Source organism: Artibeus jamaicensis, unplaced genomic scaffold, assembly GCF_021234435.1.
Source record: "Artibeus jamaicensis isolate MK-2021 breed Jamaican fruit bat unplaced genomic scaffold, CSHL_Jam_final contig_387, whole genome shotgun sequence".
Lineage (NCBI taxonomy): Eukaryota > Metazoa > Chordata > Mammalia > Chiroptera > Phyllostomidae > Artibeus > Artibeus jamaicensis.
The window spans coordinates 45,446,899-45,459,960 of NW_026521812.1; the positions used below are offsets into that span (position 1 = coordinate 45,446,899).

Here is a 13,062-nt window from a genome sequence, read left to right on the forward strand (position 1 = left end):
TCAAAAAAATAAAGAAAAGAAATTAGTTACCTATAAGGGAGCTCCCAGAAGACTGTCAGCTGATTTCTCAAAAGAAATTTTGCAGGCCAGAAGGAATTTGTAATATTCAAAGTGATGAAAAACAAGGCCTTACAACCAAGATTACTCTCCCAGCAAAGCTATTATTTAGAATCAAAGGACATATAAAGAACTTTCAGACAAAGAAAAGCTAAAGGAGTTCAGCATCACCAAAACAATATTATATAAAATATAAAGGATCTCCTTTAAGACCAAAATATGAACAACAAAATAGCAACAAACATATACCTATCAACAACTGAATCTAAAAAACAATATTAACAAACAGAACAGAAATGGAATCACAGATACAGAGGGCGGGGAGTTGGCAGATGGGAGAATAAGGTGAAGGGATTAAGAAGTACAGGTTGGTTGTTAACAGAATAGCCGTGTAAAATAAAGTACAGCATAGGAAATACCATAGCCAAAGAATGTATGTGCACGACCCATGGACAATGGTAAGGGATCCTTACAGGTGGAGGAGGGAAAAGGGGAAATTGGAACAACTGTAACAGCATAAGCAATAAAATACAATTTAAATAAAAAGAACAAAAAAACAAGAGCCTCAACAATATATTTACTATTCTATGAATATCAATATTCCATCTATCACAATAGATGAAAAATCTTAAACAAAATATTTTCAATTTATATACAAAATAATATAAATTATGACCAAGTTGTATATATTCTTAAATGTAAAGTTTGCTTACTATTTGAAAATCAATTTGTCATAAAAGAATAGAGAAGAAAAAATATGACCAACTCAGTCCTGGCTGGTGTGGCTCAGTGGGTTGAGCAGCAGTTTGCAAAACAAAAGGTTGTGGGATCAATTCCTAGTCAGGGCACATGCCAGGGCTACAGGCCAGGTCCCCAGTTGAGGGTGTGGAGGAGAAAAGTGATTGATGTGTGAACATCAATGTTTCTCTCCTTCTCTCCTTTCTTCTCTCTAAAAAATAAATTTTTTTGAAAAAAATAGGATCAACACAATGAACACAGAAGAACTTGAGATTTCAACGCCCACTTACAAAAAACTCATAATAATCTAGGTATAAAGCAAAACTCATGCTTCTGATACTTGATAAAGAGCAGCTACAAAAGTCTACAGCAATTATCATATAAGGGTAAAATACTGAAAACTTCCCTCTAAACTATGGCATGAGAAAAGACTGCCACATGTCATCCCTTCTATTCACCACTATACTTAAGATGTTAAGTGCACTACAGCAAAGAAAGGAAATGAAAATGAAAAGACTTAGAAGGAAAAAAAATGTTATATTATTTTCAAATGACATGAAAGAATCCATGATAAAATATTAAAATTATTCAATGAATTTAATAATGTCACTGCATCTAAGATCAATAACTAAAATCAGTTGTATTTGTATATATCAGCAACAAAGAAAAAAAGGATATAACTTTTTTTTTAAGATCCCATCCATTACAGCATCAAAAGCTGTCAAATATTTAGGAATAACTCTAGCAAAAGATAACCAAAATCTCTACAGAGAAAATGATGCTCTCGATATTTTAAAGACTACTTAAATGAATGCTAGGTTAGTAGAGTACAAAGTTTACCTGTTAAGATATGAGCTTGTCCCATTAGGTCTCAATCAAAATCCCATTTTTAAAAAATGTAGTTTGGCCCTGGCTGGTGTAGCTCAGTGGATTGAGTGCTGGCCTGAGAACCAAAGGGTCGACAGTTGATTCCCAGTCAGGGCACATGCTTGGGTTGTGGGCCAGGTCAGCAGTATGGGGCATGCAAGAGGCAACCACACATTGATACTTCTTACCCTCTTTCTCCCTCCCCCTCTGTCTAAAACAAATAAACAAAATCTTTTTAAAAAATGTAATCTGATAGACTGTATGTTTATATGGAAATCAAAAAAGCTCAGAATAGCTAACATAGTCTTGAAGAACAAAGTTGGGAGATTTACACTGATATGAAGAATCGAAACTGGAAGTCTTTCCAACAGATATGAAGACTTACTGCAGTAATTAGAACAGCAGAGTATTAGCACAGATAGACAAAAAGAACTGCGGAACAGAGAAGAATCCAAATCCACACACCACACACAGAATCACCTAATTTACAACAATTCAGTGAGGGAAAAGAGGGTCTTTTCAACAAACACCAATGGATCAACTGGCTATACACAGGGGAAAAGGATCTTGACATTTGATCTTCCATAAAATTTATGATCTTAGAGAAAGAAAAGATTTGTTTAAAGACATAGAAAACATTTATTCCAAAAGAAAAGAATAATAAAATGCATAATAATTATGAACTTCTTTTCATCAAAAGTCTTCACCACATAACGGGAGAAGTCACTTGTAATATATACATCCAACAGAAGGATCTGTATTTAAATGATATAATATCTCCTAAAAATCAATAAGAAAAAAACCAACAGAAAAACTGGCAACAGACTCCAACACATGCTTCACAAGAGGATATCCAAATAACCAATAAACAATCAAAAAGATGTTCAACATCATCAGACATCAAGGAAATGCAAATTAAAACCACAAAGAGATAATATTTAGCAGCATCAGAACATCTAAAACTAAAACCCAATAATAAAACGACTGAAGAATATGTAGCAAGTGCAATATAAGTAACTGCTGGTCAAAGGTCCACCCACTCTGGGACATTGCTGGGCACTCTACTAAAGGTAAACGTATACACATCTGGTGACCCAGCAACATCACCCTTTGAATACATTACACAGAAATAAGTATGAATGAAACATTGCATTGTCTATACTCTTATGACTTGGGCAATTTTTATAATTAGAAGTTTTACTATACAATAAGTATTATCAGTATGTCTTCATTTTAAAACATTAAATGAGGTGTCAGATTAGTACTTAATCACATGAGTTTATAGTAGATGCCATGAAAGTATAAAATCGAACAGTTTTTCCCAAATACTAGGATTAAGGATCTATTCCCAATCAAAACAATAGCAAAAAGACTATTGTAGGATGACAACCATCTCAGTTTGCTGGGGACTGAGGGCTTTCCTGACACATGGGACTTTCAGGGCTAAACCAGGCAAGTCTGGGATAAACCCAAATGAATCCAGAGCAAGCCTAGTTTTGTCCCAGTACCCCTCCTCAGTCCATGAAAAAAAAAATACATCCAATCTAACAACCTGTGTTTGGACAATGATCATCCATTTAATTGACCCTGCTCAAAAATCTTTAATGGTACTCTGACATCTAAAATAAAAAATTTAAGCCAGCTGTTTGAGGTTTACCAAGTCTTACCTTGCATTTTTTCTACACTACCTGTATTAAAGATTTCAGCATAACTAGACTGTCTTTAGTTTCTAAAATGTTTTATTCTTTTGCATATGCTATTCCCTCCATCTGAAATACTGTCACTGCTATTCCTTCCTATTTATTAACCCCTAATAGTTTTTCTCATTTCTTCTCTTCCACAAAGTATTAACCTTATTTCCCCTAAATTAGTTTTTCAAATTCTCCTCCCTCTGAATTCTCATAGCATTTTATTTACGTGGTTCTCATGACACACTCTACATTCTACCCAGTATTATATATAGCGATAAATCTACATTGGATGACAGCTTCCTTGGGTCTCTGGCTTATTCATTTGCATATCCTTAGAGCATTTATCATAATAGTCACATAGTGGAAAACTAAATGTCTGATTAAAGAGGAAAAGGAGAAGTGTCATATAAATACAGCTTCTGTGTCCTTTCCAGAAAGTATTTCTCAAGCCGATTGAGAAGAATAACTCAGCTCCATGGTACTTTCCATACACTCTTTCTTTTATGCATCTTTTAGGTAAATAAAACTTCCTTTGCTACAGAATTCAATGTCTTTTATATACTCTTTATAATTCAACTGAAATACAAGATAGAAGAAGGGACAAAGTCTTATATTACAGATCTTAGGTGGCTGGTTAGCATTCTCTAGCAACAAAATGATTTTCTTAAAAAAGTCTTACCTTCTTCTAATTTTCTTAGAAAACTTGATTCAATTTTATTCTTCACAGTTACTGAATCAGTAATAACTTCTGAACTTTTCTCATCTGACACCAGAGGTTCCTTGGAGTGGATATTTTGAATAGACTATATGAAAATAAGATACCAATAATAAAAGTCTCATGAACAGTAGTACTTATTTGCCTTAGTGTTCAATGTACTAAAGTCTCATCTATGTGAAAACACTGCTAGAAAAATTATCAACTTTAATCACATGTAGACTCACAAACTCTAGGCAAAAATTTCTTGAATTACTGACTAGAGTAATAGTAATAACCATAACCATAAACTTGGCCAATTTGCTTTTAATGGGCATATTACATCTGCTAGAATATATTTACTTAAAAAGTGAGGTTAGAAAGTCTGAATCCAACATAAAACACACCTAATTATTTTGTTACTATGATCATGTTTTATCACTAAAAATAAGAGCATTATTCAAAATTAAGATTTGTGTGAGCCTAAGTCAACAGTTATTCTAAATCCAGAAAGTAAAATTTTAGGAAAAACTATGCATTTCCTCTAAGATAGTTGTGATTAGTTAAAATAATTATTTTAAAGCACAGAACATGAGATGAATTATGTACAATTGAAGAAACCCTCGCTATAACACCAGGGGGTCTAACTCACATACAGTAAGAATAGTACAACACCTAAAAATCAGTGTATCAGAGACTGAAACGTTCCTGGTCTGCCAGAATCATATGTCCTGCCAGATCATATGATTCAACATACCAAGAAACTAAAGCTGGGGGAAATGACTCCCCCAGCTATTACCAAACCCAGGCCACCGAGTCTACTTAAGCACATGTGTAAGACGAATTACTTCGTTTACCCCAGGAGATGATTGAGCTCCACCACCTCGGTCTTGCAGAGAGAGTTTAGGACTTCTGTACCACTTTCCAGTAGTGGTCCTACATCTCTTGGGACTTCAGGGACACCGTTAAAGATACCGTATGAACTATGGGTTGACTTTCACAGAAAAAGCCCCATGAAAGCTGGCTTAAAAACCCTCACTCCATATAAAAATTCAAAAACAGAGCCCTGGCTGGTGTAGCTCAGTGGACTGAGTGTGGGCTGCGAACCAAAGCGTCGCTGGTTCGATTCCCAATCAGGGACCATGCCTGGGTTGTGGGCCAGGTCACCAGTGGGGGCCACATGAGAGGCAACCACGCACTGATATTTCTCCCTCTCTCTTTCTCTCTCCCTTCCCCTCTCCCTAAAAATAAATAAATAAAAATAAAGCCTTAAAAAATTTTCAAAAATAGAAATACCTTTAAATTTCTCAATTCAGAGGAATCATTTCCACTCGGTTTAGATTCAGGCACAACCACTTCTCGGCATTCTGTTCTAGAAGTCCGTCTATTACCCATAAAACAAAATAATTTTAACATTTAATTTGAATTAATCTTTTCAGTATATTATTTTTTCTATTTTAAAGTCGACTTTTTAACTATACTTTTTTTAAACAGAAAAAATCTCTTGAAAAGTTATTTCAGAAAATAACATGATTCTAGCACAAATGTGATTTGGGTGCTCAGCGATGACAGAAACTATGGAGGTTAGTAGGTGACTATGTTCTTCATTATGTAATAAGTAACGATGGCAATTAGGGTGTAACTGTGGGAAAGGAGAAGGGAACAGCAATGTGTAAGTGAAGCTACACTTCAGACTGCAAATAGTTTAAGGATAAGAACTAGACTATACACCCTTCTGTGGGCCGCCATGGAGCCTAGCATGGTCTATCATAATAGGCAAAAAAAAAATGCCCAGTGTTTTTCTTTTTATTTTCTTAGAGTGTGAGAAACTCTTCTTTATTCTTCAGTTAGGTATTTAAAATGAACATGTTAAGATAATAATTATAACATTTCAGAGCTTAACCTGACAACCAAAATGCTCTTTTAATATTAATACACACTTCAGCCTATAGATAACAGGCACTTAAGTGTAGAAGATGCCAATTAAAAACAATCATTTGTGCTTCTTTCTTTTTTTAAGAGTTTACGTATTTATTTTTAAAGAGAGGGGAAGGGATGCAAAGAGAGGAACATCAGCGTGGTTGCCTCTTGTGTGCCCCCTACTATGGATCTGGCCTGCAACCCAGGCATGTGTCCTGATTGGGAATTGAATCAAAAATCCCTTGGTTCGCAGGTTGGCACTCAGTCCACTGAGCCACATCAGCCAGGGCTCATTTGTGTTTCTAAAGTTTACTTGCTAAATGGTTCTCTAGAATCCAAGGAGACTATTCCAACAGAAATAATTTTATGTAGTGATTACAATTAGCAATAGGCCAGAAAAATGCCATTAGCTAAAGTGGAACACTATATTCCCATTTGTTTTATGGGAATAAACACTTAAGCTGAAGGAAGGAGAACACATCGGTTGTAATAAACAACACTGTATCTCTACCTACTCTGCCTCACTTCTTGAGGTCCTAGCCTCTGAAACCAATGAACAGATCCATCAGCCTTTCCACTGATAGCCGCTCTTCTTCTTCAGCTAGCTGGAAAAGAATTGTGCCCAGACCCCCTTCACCCTTGCTATGGGGACGTCTACAGATGCACCAAGAAGGAACTTTTAACAGAGAGACGACCAATTTAAGTGAGAAATGTCCAAACAACAGTTTGGGTACAGTTTGTGCAGAGGGTACGTCTGCACAGTCTTTTAAGTTTCAGGTTGTCTTAATGCTTTTTCCTCCACGTTTCCTATTTTTTAATAGTTCCTTTAGTGAGTACTTTTAATGAGTAAAAAGCAAAATAAAGTCAAATCCCCCATTCATTTCTTTATCCCTGACATTTACAGACTTGGTAACCTTTAATACTAAATAAAAATTTAATTGTTATTACTATTAAGCAGTAAAAGACTTTAAAACCATTCTGCCATCAATATGCAAACACTGAAAACAAATTAAAAAATTAAAACCCAAACATACCTTTTTGTAAAACTTGGTACAAGTGGACCGTCAGTCTCCTCATGACAATCCGGGCTATTGAGAAGGTTAACTGGGACTCTTCCAAATGGGCATGACTGAAAATGTTTAGAAAGATTAAGTGACCAAGGAGGAAATAAAAACCTCACCATTACCACCTTAATCAAAATAGATTAACTTACCCGTTTAGCTTTGTTTGTTTGTTTTAAGGGATTTCGATGACTTATGTCTGCATCTTGAGGGGGCACATTCTCTCTAAACAGAAGAAAATACCCTCAATTTTTAAAAGAATAATGTTAACATACGCATTTCCACTACCTGCTAAACACTGTTATCACTCTGACGTGAAAATATGTGTGTTAACACACACGGGTTCAATTTCCTCACCCATACGGAAACCCGGCCTTCGCGGTCTGTCCTCTGGAATCACAGCTGATGTTCCTGCTCCGTAAATGTCCAAGTGAACTGGGGAACGATTCCTGGGTACTTAAAACTGTAGCTGTTGTAAAATTTTTGATATTGTGATTAAATTTGTAAAGACATAAGGAATACACAAAAAGTAATTTCATAAATAAGAATACTTATGGTCAATTCATAGACCTGTCCCTAAACAAGATATGCAGACTTAAAGATGTTCTCAAGATAATTGTCTAACTATATTTAGTAACAGTTTCATAATTACATAATTGTTTCCCCAGATTAAAGGCACATGCCCCATTTTTTAAAAAGCAAAAAGTGGTTGTCCTGCTTAGACTGAATTACTTTTTATGTGTTTCCAGTGAAAGTGTGATCAACAACAAACTATCCAACATAATAATAAAGATGTTACTTCTAAATGACTCACCTCCTTTAAATATGAAATTTAAACTTAGATTGTGCCCATTCTACATAAATGATATTTTTCTATAAAATAGTATCCTTAATCTTCTTTCACAGATAATCAACCACAGAAAAGTATTAGCACACACTAGTATGTTTACCTGATAAACTCTTTTTTTCCTCCTCTGAAAGCAGCTGCTTTTTTTGGAGGTTTAAATTCTGAATGGCAATTTCCAGCATTTGTAGTGGGACTGCTCCACATTCTACAGCTTTTTGAAGAAGTTGTTTACTTTTTTTGAAATTACCTAACAAAGTAAAAATTAACAATTATTTTAATGTAGCCATCTTCACTCTCCAGATTCATATTCTTCAGGACCTTGAAAAAAATTTAAAAGCCTTAGGCAAAAATACTCATTCCAAGGCTCTTGAGCTGTACTTCATAAGCAAATAAGCAGCCACAGTTCTGATAAACAATTCACCTCAAATAGTGTACTTGCGTAATATGTAATTGATGTATTTATGCATTCGTGTATTACCAATGTCCATTTTCAGATGTACAAGTATAACAAAGCAGTTACAAAGTGGAGACACTAAAGGCCAACAAAAACACTTAGGGCCCTCAAGGAAATTAGTAAAAGGAAAAAGTAGGTCCTAGACGCTGTGACAGACCCAAGAGCATCAATCTATTACAATGCAGTACAGTAATTATCACTCACAATGACATTCAGTCATTAAGGTTGACATCTTTTGCTAAAGGAAATCCTCCATCGAAAGGATTCTTGTAAAAAAAATTGCAATGATAAACATTAATCTTTACCTATCAGACTTAGCTACACCACTCTCAAAATGTAAAAATAATTACCCTAATTACCTTTCTAATGACAGATAAATTACCAAACTTTTCTTCAATTGCAAACTTACCCAATTTATTTAGTCTACTATTTTGTTATAAGTGGTAAAAAATATATATCATGTATCTTATAGAATATGTTATCAACATTTACAGGAGCTACGCTATGAACTTGGCACTTAGGGTATAAAAATGATTAAGAGATGTCCTCTAGCTTCAGACAATTTACAAGCTTTAAGAATATAAATATATTTGACAGTGGTTACTAAGTCTATATCTATTAACAGCGGTGATAAAATTTCATATATTGAACATTTTAGCACAGCAAAGAAAAAAGCTTAGATAACCAGTAATTAGGCAGCTTATAGACTTCAATGACAATCTGATAAAACCATGGAATGTCCTCCCCCCACAAACATACACACCAAACTACACATAAGATTTTAAAGGTGTTGTATATTTCCCGAAAGCCTATTCATCAACCCTATGCAAAATAATTTTTCAAAAGATTTTATTTATTTATCTTTAGAGGGGAAGGGAAAGAGAGAGGGAGAGAAATATCAATGTATGGTTGCCTTTCATGCATCCCCTGCAGGGAACTGGCCTGCAACCAGTCAGGCATGTGCCCTGACTGGGAATTGAACCGCGATCGTGTGGTTTACAGGCCTGTGCTCAATCCACTGAGCTACACCAGCCAAGGCTTCAAAATAATTTTTTTTAAATATTTTATTTATTTATCTTTAGAGGGAAAGGGAAGGAGAGAGGGAGAGAAACATCAATGTATGGTTGCCTTTCGTGCATCCCCTGCTGGAAACTGGCCTGCAGGGAACCGGCCTGCAACCCAGGAATGTGCCCTGACTGAGAATCGAACCGCGATCGTCTGGTTCACAGGCCCGAGCTCAATCCACTGAGCTACACCAGCCAGGGCTCAAAATAATTTTTGAATACAGTTTTGACCTTGAGGTTACTACATTGCAGTGGTACAGATAAAGTGCATTTCTTTTTCACATACCACAGTTTGAGATTTTCAATATCTGTGTATTCTAAAGATGTACAGTTTATAGTTGCTATTGATAAGCCATACCACAAAAAAATCTTTAGATGGAAGGAAAGATAAAGGGTCTAAAAGGCCCAGCCAAACTTATTTTAACAAGCAAGGAGTTGGTATAATGCTCTTCTCCAACCTCAACCCTAGAGAATACTCTCCAGTTACTGAGCCCCAATTTGAGCACCATCATGGGGGTTTTGGCCAAGTGAAACCAGAGTGATAATGTGTGTACCTGGTGGTAAATGGGACCTGGAATGCAGCAGAAAGAAGTATGAGGGGAAAACAGGAACATGTGACCAAGAGGACAGACTGAGGGTAGATTCAGAGGCCCCAGAAAATGAGAAAGAGAGAAGACTAAGAATGGCCAGGCGAAAAAATCTCTGAGGAAGAGATTGGTCTGATCCTGTCCAAAAAGTGCAGAACAAGAACCTGGTGAGCAAGAAATAAAAGCTTCTACCACAGTTTACTTGTGCCTCCTCAGAGGGGAACCACCAATTAATGCTAAATTATATTCTGATGTGCATTTCAGTGCTATGAAATCAGAGCATAAAAAAGCTTGTCTAAGCTCTAGCTTAAATATCTTATCTCCTTCATTCCACAAATACTCAGTGAAGAAGCTACTCTCCTTCAGACTGTTTCTGAATCTAACTAAGCACGGACATGATGTTCATGCTTATTTCCTTGCATTCCTCTCTACAAGTGGAAGAGTTAGTATAACAAGTATTCTCTGCATTTCCACTTAGGTGGGATTCTTACCCCACGATATTATCTCATCAACTTTTCTGTCTTTTCCTGTCTCAAATTACCACTTCATAGATGATTTAATATTAGGATATGAGTTACAAAGGAAGTTATCTTTTACTTAAAATTGGGACTTGATATTTCAAGTTACCTTGTGATAGTTCAAACTGTGCAAAAGATATATGCACAAAAGCGAACTTCTTGCAGTTTGCTCTGGCCATCTGAAAGTAGTCACGTGCATCATCCGGCTCTTGAATACTGCAACAAAGATTTCAGAGTCAAATTTTAAGAAAAAGGGCACAGCTACCGAAGTTTTATAATTCTTCATTTTATTTTCCAAGAGACATAGGGTATTGTTTTGTATGTGTGTAAAATTGAATACTATCAGGGTTATTTAAAAAAATCTTTCAAGACAGAGCCAAGAATAGGGAAGTTGTGGAGATATATACATAGTAAAGAGAGTTTACCTCATTCCCTTTGCTGATTATAAACAGAAGAGTCTGGTCAAAAATATTAATTTTCTTACAAGTAATCCTGACTTGTTTTCATTTTACCTTTTTGTAATATAGTTATGTAATGCAGTTAAAATACTAATACTTACGCTTTTAATTCAGCAAATCTCACTTGAATTCGAGCAAAACTCTCATTTTGGCCATATTTATCTGGAGGAAGTGCTTCAATTGCTTGACTGTAACGACCAATCAATTTATTTAAAAGGGCGTCATTTAGGGGGACACTATTTTTCTCTAGTTTGAGCAACAAATTCAACCAGTCCTCTGGGTTGTTCGCCATCATCATAATTTGGTTAACAGTTCCTGAATTATCTGAATAAAGGAAACAAAATATGCCATAATAACAGTAAGACATAAAAATAAATGCCATATTGCACTTTCCTGTCAAATTATAGTTACACTCTCAATATCAACATACATAACTTCTTTAAAATACTTTTTTAAAAATTTAACATTTGTGTAAATATATGCAACTTATTTACTGCATAGGTATCTTTTATCAGGCTATGTTTTACTCTAAAGAGTTATATATTTTGAAGGAAAAAATTTGGAAATAACTTATATAAGTAGCTTTAAAAAACCATATGTAGTCTAAAAATATTTTACGCTGTAACAACATAATTCTATTTCAGTATCCTAACTATTCAAAGAAAACCTAACGTTTTCCTACCACTGCTTGCATCAACTTTCTTAAGAAAATTCATTAGTGACTTATTCATTAAAAACTTAGAAACTTATTACTCCATTCCTATCATAAAATTTTTATCCAACATTATCTCCACATAACCCAAACTTATTTTTTAAACCAACCAAACAAAAGCAGTTTACAAAAGATAAGCAACTAATATGGTTTTCTTCTCCCTCCAAGTTACTCATATTTCTCCATAATTTTCTTTTCAATTAATTTATTTTTTAGAGAGGGCAAGAGAGGGAGAGAAACATCAACGCGCCCCCTACTGTGGCCTGGCCTACAACCCAGGCACGCCAGCCCCCAATCCACTGAGGAATGCCAGGCAGGGCTGATTAAGTTGTCAGAGAAACTCTTCTCAGAGAAACTATCATTCCTTCCACCAGTTTCAGTTACATCCTCCTATTTACGATATTTTAGTCATTACTAAATATGATTAAGTTCTTATTTCTCAGAGAAACTATCATTTCTTCCATCGGTTTCAGCCACCTTCGACAAGGACTAAATCTTTACTTTTGCAAACAAAATGACTGTTTTTACGTGCTACTAAAACATAGTACATTCATAACTTTGCTTTCTTATCTCACATTTAATCTAGCCTGACCTTAACTTCATTTTCGGTTTTACCACCCATTGTTTTCCTAATGAATTAGTCTGTAAGATGTCTAAAAAAGTGTCTTTACAGATATATTCTTCATGCCTCTGGATACCCCATTCTCCTCTATTCAGCAATTGAAGCATTGTGTTTATAGTGTTTGTATTCACTTGTTGCCAAACATATTACATGTAGCATAATGATTTCATAAGTTCTCTCATCTAGAAACCACGGTTTTAAGTATTTTTGAGTCTTCCTCAATACTTACTTTAATGTTGTACATCCCATTATCAATAGATGGTGAGTACTTACAGGCTTGAGTGAGCTAAGGATTTTAAATAAGGACTCATCTATCTTGGTGTACAAGCTTGGATAGTGCTTTTTAAATACACATAAATAAAGTATGGTGGTATACTATTAAGAATTTGCTTAACACCAAAATGATAAATTTCAAGCTTGTTTCAAGTAAATATGATCTGTCACCAAGACTAAATTACGGGTTCTTCCATTCATTTTCAATCCTTCATGCATTTAATGGTTAGTATAGATACGACAAAGTTTTCTCAAGGTCACTTTTCAAATGATGCCAATAATCTGAAATGTAGTAAATTAGGCTTCTGAGCTAATTTGCAGCTTAAAGGTTGAATATTAAAATTTTGGCACTTTCACTCATTCATCATTCAACAAATGTTTAAGTGTCTAGTATGTGCCAGACACCTTTCTAAGCTGTGTAGACAAAACAAAACAAATGAAAACCATGCCCTCATAGAGCCCCCTTTCTAGTGGAAGAGAAGAACAAAAAATAAACACA

General features: G+C 35.1%; 1 protein-coding gene across 1 annotated transcript in view; it reads right to left on the bottom strand.

Annotated features, from left to right (window-relative positions):
• Positions 1-13,062, bottom strand: part of TTK (TTK protein kinase) — a 41,131-nt gene that overhangs the window by 25,869 nt on the left and 2,200 nt on the right. The window contains exons 3-10 of the mRNA XM_037142883.2: positions 11,058-11,280; positions 10,608-10,714; positions 7,979-8,122; positions 7,386-7,497; positions 7,181-7,253; positions 7,002-7,096; positions 5,344-5,431; positions 4,033-4,156 (exon numbers count right to left, since the gene is read on the bottom strand). Coding sequence (XP_036998778.2) covers positions 4,033-4,156; positions 5,344-5,431; positions 7,002-7,096; positions 7,181-7,253; positions 7,386-7,497; positions 7,979-8,122; positions 10,608-10,714; positions 11,058-11,280 — 966 coding nt within the window. The remainder of the gene's footprint in view (positions 1-4,032; positions 4,157-5,343; positions 5,432-7,001; positions 7,097-7,180; positions 7,254-7,385; positions 7,498-7,978; positions 8,123-10,607; positions 10,715-11,057; positions 11,281-13,062) is intronic.